General features: G+C 38.6%; 1 protein-coding gene across 6 annotated transcripts in view; it reads left to right on the top strand.

Annotated features, from left to right (window-relative positions):
• The window catches only part of EDRF1 (erythroid differentiation regulatory factor 1), a 37,738-nt gene that overhangs the window by 21,129 nt on the left and 1,553 nt on the right, over nt 1–15,056 (top strand). For 3 of the 6 annotated variants that reach the window (XM_081005193.1, XM_081005194.1, XM_081005196.1), the window contains 6 exons: nt 1,267–1,425; nt 2,646–2,795; nt 3,348–3,501; nt 3,706–3,821; nt 4,133–4,299; nt 8,801–9,717. In XM_081005193.1, coding sequence (XP_080861319.1) covers nt 1,267–1,425; nt 2,646–2,795; nt 3,348–3,501; nt 3,706–3,821; nt 4,133–4,299; nt 8,801–8,972 — 918 coding nt within the window. In that variant the 3' untranslated portion in view covers nt 8,973–9,717. Of the gene's footprint in view, nt 1–1,266; nt 1,426–2,645; nt 2,796–3,347; nt 3,502–3,705; nt 3,822–4,132; nt 4,300–8,800; nt 9,718–15,056 lie in introns of those variants that run through there. The other 3 variants (XM_081005195.1, XM_081005197.1, XR_013986351.1) reach the window with 2 other exon arrangements.

Below are 15,056 nucleotides of genomic sequence, written 5' to 3' on the forward strand. Positions count from 1 at the left end.
GTAGGTCTCTACTGTGATTAGTGGATGCCTAGACATACAGAAATCCTATGTTGCCTTTTTGAAATGAATATTTATTGAGTATTTCTGTCTTGGATTTAGATTATATGTCTATGTAAGTTTAGTTCCAAAAATATAAGAAATGTTTACAGTGGTACCTCAGGTTAAGTACTTAATTTGTTCCGGAGGTCCGTTCTTAACCTGAAACTGTTCTTAACCTGAAGCACCACTTTAGCTAATGGGGCCTCCTGCTGCTGCCACGCTGCCGGAGCACGATTTCTGTTCTCATCCTGAAGCAAAGTTCTTAACCTGAAGTACTATTTCTGGGTTAGCGGAGTCTGTAACCTGAAGTGTATGTAACCTGAAGCGTATGTAACCCGAGGTACCACTGTACTAGAATAGGGATGAAATAAGCTTTTAAATATCTTCACTCTGAAGATCCATTTCATATTCCTTTTCCACTGGCTCATTTCTACAAGTTACTGCTTGTATAATCGGTCTACTCATGAGAATAATGTGATGTCAGTTAAGGATCTTACGGAACTCTCAGTGGCAGCTCAGTTGTAATGAGAGGCGGCTATTGTGTTCATGCCCTGCTTTCCTAAGGCATCCATGAGAATGCATTGTTGGACTAGATGAGACTTTGGGGTCTAATCCAGCAAGGCTCGTACATTCTTAGCTTTTTTGGTTGTGCTTTTTTGCATGCCCTGTAGCCTTCCTCATGAAAGATGCAGCTAAAACATCTGTGGGTACTCTTATCTGATGTTACTTAATACTTATTTGAGTAATCTGCTAGTGTAAATAGGCAAGTAAATATTCTGAACCGACATGGTCTCACCAAGTTAATCAAAACTTTCTTGTTTAGAATCAAACCCTTGATACTGAGGGGAACAATAGAGACCATGGTTAGTGGACATGTACTTCTCACAGAGTTGTTCAGCCTGTTTTTACTTTTATAAAAGGTACAGCATTGGGGGGGACGAGTATAGGAGGTTCAGATTGCAATTGAGTTCATTGGATAATGTATGGAGAATATTTAAATTAGCAGTGAAAATGTTCACTTATCAGTGTACACGCTGCCAGAGGGGCTAAAATACTAGAGTGATAATTATGTTTAATAATAGGTCATAAGCTCTTCAATTATTGCAGACACCCTGTATTCAGAATCAATAAGTATTCAGTACCTACTATGTGCCTTGACGTAAATATTAGTAATGAATACAAGCCTGTCAACAACTTATTTTACTATGCAATGATTGAATTCTGTAGGCTGTTGACTACTATCTGAAGGCCTTGAGGTCCCTGGGTGAAAGGGAAGTTCATCCTGCTGTTTGGGATTCTGTCAACTGGGAGCTGTCTACCACCTACTTTACTATGGCAACTCTGCTGCAAGATTATGCTCCCTTATCCAGAAAGGCTCAAGAACAGGTAACTCTGTGTGTGTGTGTGTGTGTGTGTGTGTGTGTGTGTGTGTGTGTTTTAAGAACTAACCATTCCTGTAGCACTTAAAATAGAAAAAAGGAAGAATGACTCAGATTCATGTTGAATACAGTGGTACCTCGGGTTAAGTACTTAATTCGTTCTGGAGGTCTGTTCTTAACCTGAAACTGTTCTTAACCTGAAGCACCACTTTAGCTAATGGGACCTCCTGCTCCCGGAGCACGATTTCTGTTCTCATCCTGAAGCAAAGTTCTGAACCCGAGGTACTGTTTTTCAGTTTGCGGAGTCTGTAACCTGAAGTGTATGTAACCCAAGGTACCACTGCATAGCATTTGAATCATCAATAGAAAAATTAGGTGATCATGATGATGATTGCTGCAAGAATGGTTTCTTTCTTAGCTATATAGGCTTTTTACTTACCTTGAGCAAATACTATTGCATGCATCCCTGTCCTTTCTGAAGCCCACACTCTGGTAGCAGCCATATGTATCTATGATGACAGATCAATGGTAGATTGTGGCATCCTGCATAGTGTTGTACAAATGTTAATTATTCTTTGATGATCTCTCGTAGCCGAGTAAGATTGTCTACCATGAATTTGGTCTTAACAGTGTGTCCGTGACTGTAGAGGCCAATTCTGGATCCACGCGTCCTTCCACAGTGGAGACATAGGTTCCCAGGCAGGAGTTGATCACTGCGAAGATTTGCCTTCCTCTTAGCATGTTTTTCCCTTTCATCCTGAGTTTGTGCTTCTTCAAAGTCCATGACGCCTTTGGTAAAGGCTATTCTCCAATTGGAGCACTCACAGGCCAGTGTTTCCCAATTATCTGTGCTTATACTGCATTTTTTTAGATTTGCCATGAGAGCATCTTTAAACTTCTTTTGTTGTCTACCGGCATTTTGTTTTCCATTCTTAAGTTGGGAATGGAGTAGTTGCTTTCGAAAATGATAATCAGGCATCCGAACAGCATGATCAGTCCAGTGAAGTTGATGTTGAAGAATCATTGTTTCTACACTGGTGATCTTTGCTTCTTCCAGTACACTGACATTAGTTCACCTGTCTTCCCTGTATAAATGTTATGGGCGTAGGAGCAGTATTTCTTAATTTTTCTTATTCATGAAAATAAATAATGCCAAATACTCTATTTTGAGAAATTCATGTATTGCAAGGTATTACAAATTTTGAAAGCTTTTTCTTTGTGTGTTAGATAGAAAAAGAAGTTAGCGAGTCAATGATGAAATCCTTGAAATATTGTGATGTTGACACAGTGTCTGCACGGCAGCCCCTTTGCCAGTACCGGGCAGCTACAGTTCACCACAGGCTGGCTTCCATGTATCACAGCTGTTTGAGAAACCAGGTATTTGTCCAAAGAGAACCTACAATAATGTGTCTCTGATGGTGCACACTTAATATATATTGGTTAGTATATATCTCATATGTAAACAGAGGGGCATATTGTTTTATTTTTTAAGCATAGGTTTGTTACATTTTTTAAAGTGTGAATTTCTGACTTGTTGATTTATGATTGATTTATGGCCGCATCAATGTCTGCATGACACTATTGGTTTTTCTAGTAGTTGGTAAACTTCTTTTATTCTCAGTAATTATGCTAGCCTTGATACATCAGCAGTAGCCTCATTGTGTGGTACTCTGGCAGGAAGATGTTACTACATCCAGTAGGTTTCTAAACATATTTAATAGCACGTATATTTTTATAAAAAGAATCTTGTAAAATAGTCACAAGGAGAAATTGATTTCATATGCTTCCTGCTAAACATGTATTTTCTGTAAATATTTAAGCAGTTATGTAGTAAGCATTGTTAAAGGGGGGGATATGCTTTACCATAATACATAAAACTATGCTTTTTATTCACCTGAACAAATTTTAAACAATATTTTTTTGTTAAAGGTTGGTGATGAACATCAGCGGAAACAGCATAGAGTACTAGTAGATCTTCATTACAGTAAAGCTGTGAAGTTTTTTCACCTCCTGAAGGATGTGCCATGTGAGCTTCTTCGCGTACAGCTGGAAAGAGTAGCATTTGCAGAATTTCAGATGGCAAGTAAGTTGAACAGTTGCTCTATTCTGAATAAATATTATCCAAACTTTTTTTTCAAAAATAACTGATGAACAGCAGTTCCCTGGGATGAAACAGAATTTGCTAATTGGTTCACTGGACTTGTCTTAAACTCAAAATATTATTAGACAAAGAATTTGGTAATTGACAAGTACTTAGTATATTAATATCATTCTTATCTACTTCTAGGTCAAAATAGCAGTGCTGGAAAACTAAAGACTTTGTCTGGGGCTTTGGATATAATGATAAAGACCCAGTCTGTGTTTCAGCTCATTAGAAAGGAACTTGTTGCTGAATTTGAACAGGTAAACTAATTATTATTATTATTATTATTATTATTTAGATGTTTGTGGTTCTGTCATGTTACATGATTATTTACACTGGTTTAGAATTGAGTAAAAGATATGTGTTTGAACGGTTGTGTTATACTTAATGTCTGTATTTTTAAATACCCCCCAGCAGCTTTTTAAAAGTTTCCCTATAATTACATAATTACATACGTGTGCTGATACTTAACTCTTTGTTTGTTTGTTTGAGTAAATCTGTATACTACTTTTCAAAACCAAAGATGCTCCCCAAAGCAGCTCACAGTGGTTTTTTTGTCCTTTCTGTTTAGAGACTTGAGGATAACAAAAGCAATGTGGAAAGTGTGCCTGCTGAAGACTCATCCACTAGCCTCAATAAGGAGGAAATTGTAAAACTCCTTGGTATATTTGAGTCTCGATTGTCTTTCCTCCTTCTTCAGTCCATCAAACTGCTTACATCAACTAAAAGGAAAGTTGGGTAAGTCAGTATATGGTACTATTTCTCTTAACTTCTTTACTTTGCATGAATTGTTTTTTATTGCGCTTTGGATCCAAACTATATCATTTACAGAAAAAGAGTAGCAATAGCATTGTTCTGCAGAGTTCACTCAGTGCTATAGCAGATGTTTGTAGTAGTACTACATAAACAGACCCATTTGGGGATTTAGTTTTTTGTGCATTTCTTGCACAACCCTGTAGAATGATGTGTAAAAGATTCGTTCCTTGAAGAGCATATTGACATCTAGCCAAGAACTTTGTTTTGTCTTTTAAGCCTATTGTGTATTGCAGGGCTGTCCAACTTCCAAGAGACTGCAATCTATTCCCACTATAAAAAAACTGCCAGTGATCTACCCAATGGATTGACCAAAGTTGTTTTTTAGGGAGCCAAAGCTGTTGAGCTCCACCCCCCTTTGCTACATTGGTGAGGGTCCAAAGGCAGACCAGGAACTAACTCAGACATCCCACAATCATCCAGTATATTGTGATCGACCTGTAGGACACTGGTGTATTGTATTAATTTTATGTTTGGCGTATTTGGGAAAATGTTTTGTGTATCGGCCTTTCGTGGTGATACCATGTATTCAGTTGGGAATGGAGAAGAATTGGCATTGATGTTTCTGTAGGAAAGGCATTACCATTGCTTATGGTGCCTACAAGGATCAAGCAATCTCTGTTTACCTGCACTTACAATAATAAGCCTGCAGCTCAGGAGGAGGAGGGAGGAAAAGAGAGTAAATAAAACGCATGCTGTTGCTGTGAGGTAAAGCTCACTCTGTATGTAAGAGCTGGTAGATAGTACAAAATATCTGTTGTTTTTCCCAGCTTTAAGATTATGTTATGTTCATAGAGCTAGGCAAAAAGAAAATTGGGTTTTGATTTTTATTTGTGCAAGGAAATTGCAAGAGTAACTTGGAGTGCCAGTCACTTACAAATCTATCCACATGGAATTGTTAACTTAGAAAGCTCTGAAGTTGTGTTGGCATGTGTGCTAAATATAGTATAGCAACTACAGTATTCCAAGTGTAAAGAAGCTTCATGGGGCAAGATGATCAATACACGATAGGACAGAGTAATAGCAGAGTGTTTGCTGTGCTTCTCTTTTTTCAGTTTTTGTATTAGAATTCTGAGTCTCCACAAGGTGGCAGTATAAATACAGAAGGCCAAAACGTAGGAGTTTTTTTTTTCCAGAGTAACTCGTTTACTATATAATATGTTAGCACTTGTAATTGTTCATGGTGTAGTATATTGTGCAGATTTGGAAAGGCTAATAATGTCATGGAAAAATATTTAGATTTTTGTGTATTCTACTCTTTGAATTACTAGTAATTCTCTTTAGCTTTTTCTAAAGCCTGGGCACATCAATCCCAGCTACATCATTTTTAAATATTAATTTTTCAAGCTTTCCAAAAATGACAGCAGAAGGGTGCTGTAGCCATTTCATTGTATCTGGAGCTGCATCAGAATTGTACTTCTGCCATATCCGTGCTCAGTTTCCTCAACCTCATAATGTTGTCATTTATTATTACCATGTATTTATTTATAGACTAAAATGGTTTCATGGTGATTGCAGGAGTATAAAACAAGTAGAAAACAACATAATTATAATTAAAACAAAAGAAACAAAACCCAGTGATCCAGTATTAAATCTCCTCTCTCTCTCTCTCTCTCTCTCTCTCTCTCTCTCTCTCTCTCTCTCACACACACACACACACACACAAATATACAACAACAGCATGATCACTAGCACAATTTTCAACAGGGTCACACCCGTTTTTTCCTGGCAAAGCTTGTCATGCAGGGCAACCAAGCCAGTTTTAGTGCAGAACTCATGTCTAAACCCTGATTGAAATAGAGCCGGACAATTAAGTCTCATCCAAAAGTAGCCACAGAGAATACTGCTCAAAGGATGGGTTTTGCCTGCATGCTATAATTATCCTTTATTAACTGACATTTTATCATCTTCAGTCTCCTTCAGTGGGTATGATGTCATAGTCCTGCCTTTTTATAAATACAAATGAGTTTTTAGATCTTACTCTATTTTAGATTTATGTTTGTTTATGCTTACTTCTTGTAAAAAAAGAACTAATTAAAGTTCAATAAGTAATGATAAATGATGCTGTTGTATAGTACCCCTATATATCAACAAGAGCAAGGGCCACTGTAGTAATATTACGGCTGCCAGGGACTGCTGCTCCCTGGGACTATGGTTGGATCTGAGTGTATGGTCACCACTTGCGGTTATGTGTCAGACGCGGGTGGCATTGTGGTCTAAACCACTGAGCCTCTTGGGCTTGCTGATTGGAAGGTCAGTGGTTCGAATCCATGCAACGGGGTGAGCTCCTGTTGTGCAGTCCCAGCTCCTGCCAACCTAGCAGTTCGAAAGCATGCCAGTGCGTAAATAAATACCGCTCTGGTGGGAAGGTAAACAGCGTTTCCATGCGCTGCTCTGGTTTCAGTGTTCCATTGTGCCAGAGGCAGCTTAGTCATGCTGGCCACATGACCCGGAAAAACTGTCTGCAGACAAACGCCGCCTCGGCCTGAAAGTAAGATGAAGCGCTGCAACCCCAGAGTCGCCTTTGAGAGGACTTAACCGTCCAGGGGTCCTTTACCTTTTACCTATGTGTCGGTGCTGGGATATTACCAGCTAGTAATACTGTGGCCTCGTAAGCTTGAGTTGTTAGGCATTTTGTAGGGGAATCAGCTTAATATTGAATGTGGTGATCCAGTTCACACATGCACACAATTACTCGGGAGTTACTGATTTGCAGCTGAATGTATGAACAGACACTGTTTAAAGCATAATTCTAAAGTGCTGTGTGTGATTGTGTGCTCCTCCACAGTTGAATCACGAAGTCACGATGTGATCATTACAGCATGTTTTTAGTCAGTTGATAAAAGAGAGGCATCCCTAATAGAAAAGAGGACACAAAGGGAAGTAGAACAGAATTGCTATAAAGGACAAAGCACATTGGTATATATAGTCACTGTGCCATGTTGAATGTGTGCTCAGAAAGTTAAATTGGCTTAGAGAGCTAAGGTCACTTTCAACTCCATTGTGAGGCTTCTAATGGACCCTTTGAGTTAATAATTCTGTAGTGAAAGATCAGGGGTGTAAAGAGGTAAGCCTCGTCAGACATTTGATTGTGTTTTCTCCCTTGCTGCTAAATGTTTGGAACACCTGAAGCTTTTAACTATGAGAATGTAACTGCAGACAAATTGGGGTGGGGGGGAGAGTGGTATCTCCAGAATGGGGTGTTTAGCTAGGAGGCTTAGATATTGAGAACTACTAACCAGCTTTATGTATCATTTGGAATGCATATGCATCATCAGTGGAATATCAATGCATAAACCATCTATAATAGAGCAATGCATGGATAAAATAGCTGCTCTCTCAATTATAAAATAACTTTGCTGTTTGGCAATGAAACAGTTTTAAAACACTTATTAAAATAAATACTTAGTTCTGGATATTCTAATAGAATTCATTGGAATTTTAAATTTACTAACTGGTTTGTCTGCATAATAAATAAAGCTGTCAATTCTATTTGCCAAATGTTAGGAATTTAATTGCTTCTTGCTTTCTTGGATCAAAGTATTTCCAGTGGCAATGCTTTCTCTGTATAGTTCTAGATAATGCCAGCTGTGGCAGTTGTTCATTTTTGAGCACATTTTATTAGTGTCTAAAAAGAGATGGAGAACTTGCACTAACAAAAGCAAAAGATCTAAGCTTATTCAACACACCTGAGTTCCTCTGACAATTAGCATTGTGATGAAGCATGATGAAAGAGAAAGGTTTTTCTAAAAAGTATTAATGTAGAGGTACACAGAGGCTGGTGCATACAATGAGCTATTGTGGTGAACCCAAGTAGTTGAAAAATAAGTTGCCATTAAAGGAGAATGTAATAAATGGAAAGATTCAACCGTGACAAAAGTGAGATTCCATTAGTACTCAGAAAGTGTAAGTGTTGCACACTTTTGAGTTGCACTGATGAGAACATGAAAAACAGGATAAATGGTATTTGCTCCAGGTGGAAGGAGGATGAATTGTGGTCCTGCTGTCTCCCAAGGGTTACTGCTCAGCTAAATTCCCCTCTATTTGCTCACAGTACAGGATCTTCCCTTGCACTTAAACCTATTTTCCTATGATAGAGGTAAGGGAAAGAATATGCTAATAGGCCCCTTGTGTCCGCATGATTAAGGAGGATGTGGTAGTGGTAAAAGTCTAAGTGGATAGGTTTTGATCCAACATACTGCAAGCAGAGTTCTGCCACCCCAAAGAAAGCTGCTCCTAGGGTAAAGGATGTGTCACAAGAGGCTTCATTTGGCAGGGCGAATATGTGTAAATCAGGGGATCTTCTCTTTGCACAAATAAACGTGCATCTCACACACATTATTGCTCTGTTGGAGCCAAGCCATTATCTGCAGACTTTGTTTATGCATCAAGTACTAGATTAACCTAGTTCCCCCCTTTCTTCCAGAGGTAACAGTGAAGAAGAAGAAATTCTTAAGACCAATAAGAATGTTTATTCACTTCTCTTGCGATCAGCAGCAAATAAAAACCTGACTCTGCTAGAAAGAACGGAAGTTGTTTTAAACTTATTGGAAAAGCTGACTCAGGATAATGAAGGCAATAATCTGGGAATTCAGTGACCCACCTTAATGCTTGTACATGTTGCAACCATTGAATCAGTGCCTTGCTCAAAAAGGGATTTGTGGTTCTCTTCCATAGATTGCCTGCTTTATTTATATTGTTCCATATTTATAAGTTTGTACAGTTGGAAAATAAAACTATTGTTACCCTTTGAATGCTGTTATGAATTAGCATATATTTTTGTTTTTACACTTCTGGGTTTGTTTTGAAATGCTCAAAGAGAAATGTACAGTTAGTTTATTTAATCTGAACTGTAATGGGCTTTGTATTGTTGCAAAGCAGAATGGTTTTGCTAACACTCTACTCTGTTTCACCAGGGGTGGGGAACATGGGCCCCCACAGCTGTTGTTGGACTCCCAACCCTCAGCATTTGTGACCACTGGCTGCATTGGCTGGGCCTGATGGGAACTGGAGTCCTGTCACATCTCAAAGGCCACAGATTCCCCACCCTTGTGTTACAGCAAAAGTCCCCTTTGCTGTTTCTTTCCACTATGCATTCTCTGCTAAGCAAAACGTCCGTGAAAGGCACATGCCAGCAGTATTAATTAAAACCATAACATTACAATTACAGATTCCTCCAAAAATGTGCCTTTTGCACTTCAATGCAAACACTTAAAATAGACATTACTCTGAAAAATGAAATGGGCTTGTTTGTACCTCACTGTCACTTTTTCAGAAATGTGAATAAACAGTTGTATATTGAAGAAATTTTATTAAAAATTTATCCCAGTGGTCAGCATTTCATTTCTGTTGTCTCATTTTCCTCCCAGAAAACCTCAAAGGTATCAGTGCATACAAAGGTTGCTGTGTTGGTTCTTTTGTTTGTTCTTTTGTAGAGGTTTGTAACACCATCAGGGAACACAAGTTTCTTTTAAAAAGGAATATTGTTCCTGCATTGCACAATAATCTCATTCCGCAAATGGCTACCATTTTGCCTAACCAAATATTCCAAGTAACTTGAAAGATTGCTCATTCTTGCTTTTCCACAGAATCACTTTCTGTTGCCTGCTGTGTCTTCTCTTGTGTATGACCGACAGGCTATATTATCTTGTATTATTTATTAGGCGTCATATGCAATGTTCAAAATTGTGACCCTATGGTGTCTTTGCATGTTCTAATTCGGCTCAGATACTCACTGCATGATATGACTGAGCTACCAACCAATAGTTCTCTCATCTTATTCTGAGTCATTTTGACTCATTGGCTTGGATCCTAACTTTTTTTTTTTTTTTTTTAATATATATTTATTCAAGTTTTTCAATACATAAACATATTTAAACAAATAACATTAATTATTTGACATCTTTTCATCATTGCTTTGGACTCCCCCACGCCTCCCGCACACACCTGCATCGTTAAAGAATTGTTTCCAAACAAATTATCATTTTGTTCGTAATCTTGAATTTGATCATTAACATATAGTTTAAACTTAAATCTTATTTAGTGGTAGACAATTACTTCTACTCTGACATCCTAATCAACATTCGGCCAAATTACAATACTTTTGCAGATAAATCTTGAACTTCTTCCAGTCTTCTTCCATCCTCTCTTCTCCCAAGTCTCGAATTCTGCCGGTCATCTCGGCTAGTTGCATATAGTCCATCAGCTGCATCTGCCATTCTTCCAACGTAGGTAGATTTTGAGTTTTCCAGTTCTTAGCAATCAGTATCCTTGCTGCTGTTGTTGCGTACATGAAAAATGTTCTGTCCTTCTTTAACACACTCTGGCCGACAATGCCCAAGAGGAAGGCCTCCGGTTTCTTGGTAAAGGTGTACCTAAACACCTTTTTTAACTCATTATATATCATCTCCCAAAAGGCCTTCACTCTCGGGCAAGTCCACCAGAGGTGAAAAAAGGTTCCTTCATTTTCCTTACATTTCCAACATTTATTATCAGACGAATGGTATATTTTGGCCAATTTAACTGGGGTCATGTACCATCTATATATCATTTTCATTACATTTTCCTTCAAAGCATTACATGCAGTGAAGTTCAGCCCAGAGGTCCATAACCTTTCCCAGTCTTCAAACATAATATTATGCCCAATATCCTGTGCCCATTTTATCATAACCGATTTGACCATTTCGTCTTGTGTGTTCCATTTCAGCAACAAATTATACATCTTTGAAAGTACTTTAGTCTTAGGTTCTAACAGTTCAGTTTCCAGCTTTGACTTCTCCACCTGGAATCCTAACTTTTTGTCATTTTTAAATACTTCTTTAATCTGAGCGTAGTGTAACCAGTCCCGCACTTTATCTTTCATTTTCTCTAAACTCTGCAATCTCCAATTGTTACCATCTCTTTCTAATATCTCCCAATATTTTGGCCAGTTGGCCTCCATATTGGCTCTTTTTCGGGCCTTAGCCTCTAGGGGTGACAGCCACCTCGGAGTTTTATTCTCCAATAAGTCTTTGTATCTTATCCAGACATTAAATACTGCTTTCCTGACAATATGGTTCTTAAAGGCCTTGTTTGTCTTAACCTTGTCATACCATAAATATGCATGCCATCCAAATGCATTATTAAAACCTTCTAAATCTAATACATCCGTATCTTCAAGAAGTAGCCAATCTTTTAGCCAGCAGAAAGCTGCCGCTTCGTAATACAGCTTTAGGTCTGGCAGGGCAAAGCCCCCTCTTTCTTTTGCATCCGTTAATATCTTAAACTTAATTCTGGGCTTTTTGCCCTGGCTTGGATCCTAACTTTTATTTTGCTCTTGGGGTTTGGGGAACCCTTGAGCGGTGTGGAGAGCTGCAGGCAGCCAAGGGAACATGGTTTCTTCTATAAAGGCTACACTATGTTGGTTATTAGCAACCTGATTCTGTAAGAATTTTCTACATAGTAGCTATATAGATATTTCAGTGAATTATATTTTTTAAATTTGCAGCTCCAAAAAGATGTATAGTCCTTATCTGGACCACCTGGAGTGCATTTTAAGTATCACTTCCTTTGGCAGTTTGATACGGAGTTGTTTCCAGCTGCAGAGAACATTTTGTGCAATGGGACATTTCTCTTCCTTTCTTTTGTCCCCCATATACCCATGGGATATGCTGTGGGCTAAATTGTCTGGGCCTGCAGTGGGAGGGCATAATTGTCCCAAAGCAGGTAGGGAAATCTTGCACAAGATTCTTCTGCCCAATACCTGGTGATTCACCTCCACCCTGTTCTGGATAACACAGCCCACAATGTTTGGTAGGTCCTGCTGAGTATCTAGAGAGACTTTTTGTGGGGGGTGGGGGTGGGAAAAGGAAAGGGAGATCATATGAGCTACCTTAACTTGTGCTTGTGCAATGTTCAATACATCTCATGAGCACAAGAACTTTGCTACAGGTAAGCTTGGAGAACACTTGTGGATTTTCCTCTAATAGTTGGAATTTACCTTTTTTGAAAAGATGTTAAATGAAAGGCCACTTCATAAGTAGTACCAATAGATTGTATTACCACCAATGTAAATAATGTGAGATAACCAGCTTCGGATAACCAATATGCTTAAGTCTAATTAATGCATGAAGGGGTTAAAACCAGAGTAAGCTCTCCTGCCATGCTTCTTGAAACTTGGGAGGGACTAGCTTATCAAGCCTTTGTTCCATCACTCTACCCAAGATGCTCAGGATGTAAAGCAATCCAAGCTGGTTGTTCCAAGCTCAGATTTCATGGCTCTAACTTTCTTGAGTTCATATATCAATAATTTAGGAACTTTCACCAATGTAACTAAACCAAGTTTTACTGTCTGCAACCTTTTCTGACTGCTGTATGGAAAAGCACACGAACCTGACCCATGGGGAGTTTGTAAGTAAACCATTTTTAACTTAACCAAATGTGTGTCTTTTCTATGCTAAGGGAAGAGGGAAGTTTTGAAACTCACAAGGATATATTTTAAAGGTCTAGCAGCCTGTATTTCCACACTTTAATATTCTGCATATGTGGCGATTTTAAAACCTCTGCTGGGGTTTTTGCCCCAAACCTGGATGTTAGCATTCAGGAATTCTCTTTCCTATACGCCTATTTTATTTTTTGCCGCCAACAAATAAAAGTACTTTACAATTCTGTTGGTGGCGTCTTGCCTACATTATCATCTTAATGAGAGTGATATTTTTGATATTCAGCATTTTATGTCAAGCAGAGTAATAGTGATTGTTTATATGTATGAAATATCTTCCAACTATTATAGATAACTTTATTATTTTGGCTATTGTCTAGAAAGAGATTCTGCTGGAGTTTTTAGAGTGAATTAAGCAACTGCCACATAGCTACTGGATGTTTTGTTGCATGCTGACATTTTCCTTTTATGAGGAAGCCAACTGTTTGGTTTAACTTGTGCTATCTACATAACAACCATCGCCTATATCCTTTTGTGCTTCACCTATTTAAAGGTTAAAGAGAACCAAAGTAAACCTACATACCGTATTAACCATTTCCAGTCAGCTGGATCCAGGTGGTGTTTAGAGTAACAATGGCATATATAACTTGTTCAAGAAGCCATTTTAACTTGCAAAAGATGCTGATAAATATTGTAGCTCATTTTTTCCCAGGCCTTATATTTGACCAGTTTGCAGGGAATCTGTCTTGCAAAACACTTTACCCCCCACTCTGAATGTAGTACTTTAAAAGTTTGCATTGCTTCCCAATAGTAGTGTTTAGAAAAGTTGAGTGAAGGCAAAACTGTCCAGAACAGAGATAGGTTTTCCAAATGCTAGGCAAACAGCTTGCTGTAAAACTGAGTTTCTTGCTAAGGGGGAAATTGGCAGGTCTGCATCTCTTCTTTCCTACTCCCTACTGTAGATTTAAGGCTGCAGCTTATTGCTTTGGGGCTCCCATGTGAAGAGGAGCTAAGGGTTTGTTGACATTAGATTTTTTTTTATATAAAAAAAATCAAACACTTTAACAATTGGGCAGATAACAGGGATTGAATTCATTCTACCTAGCCTGACTCTAGCAGTCTGGATCATAGAGTTATGCTGACCACTGACTGCAAAACAGTTGAATTGCTTTAGTGCCTATAAACTCTGTCCCTTATGTTTTATAAGCAGCAATTCTCTCCCCTCTAGTCTCAGTTAATGCACTTTGGCATCAGAGAGAAATTACACAGCAGGAACTGTCATTACCCAAGCCAGAGTACTAAATAACCGGTGTAATGTACCTTTTCTTTTGCTCTGTACTGGGGTAGTCAGGCATCATGCCTTCTGTCTAAGCAAATTAGGAGGTGATACTGATGTGTAGGCTTGATGCTCTTCTATGGCCTCATTCTGTGTTGTAAGACAGCATTTGTTTCTCCTTTATATTCTAAGCATTATTTATTAAGAGCCATTATGTGAGTTAGCCTAAATGAATCAGTGCATTTTCTTTTAACTTTTCTTTCTGTTAGATGAGCCCTGTTAGATCTCTTTTAATTAGTAATGATGGCTCTACATTTTGCTATCCAGCATATAGGCAACAATCCCAGAGGCATAATAAAATCCACAATATTCAAGTACACAGATTATCTAGTACTGTTGCCTTTGGTAGAGAGCTGATCATGTTAGACAGGACAAGGTTTTAGAATGCTGTAGCAGCCTTCTACTAATAACATTTCACCATAAACCACAGACAAAATGTTGTAGTTCCAACACAGAACTGAACAGTAAATGGCTGCAAAGTAGATGGAGGCCCCTTTCCCTTTCTTCAGGCATCTGAAGTGGCTTTGAAAGGGACATCCATGCTTTCATTCTTTTCCGTCTACATGAATATGTTAGTAAGGCAGTAAATGGAGTAGTTTGTTACAACTCCCTTCCCCAGTGGTGGTGCAGCAGTTGTCCCAAGTTCTCCCTGTGATTTATGAAAACAAAAATACCCTACTTGCATCAGACCAGAGGTCCACCTGTACTTTGCACAGTACAGTTTACAAACATGGCTTAGAGTTGATAATCCTCTCTTGCTATATTATCCTACATCTGTGGCAAATTTGGAGGCAATTTTGTGCAAAACATTATTCCACAGTGGTGGCTGATGCTCATTGGGATTGCTAGGGAAGAATGGAGGCAGGTGAAGCCAAAGCCGACTAATTCTAGTCTTGTCTCCATCTTCTGTTCTGAATTCCACAATAG

The sequence above is a fragment of the Podarcis pityusensis genome (genome assembly GCF_964106645.2).
Source record: "Podarcis pityusensis genome assembly, chromosome: 5".
Classification (NCBI taxonomy): domain Eukaryota; kingdom Metazoa; phylum Chordata; class Lepidosauria; order Squamata; family Lacertidae; genus Podarcis; species Podarcis pityusensis.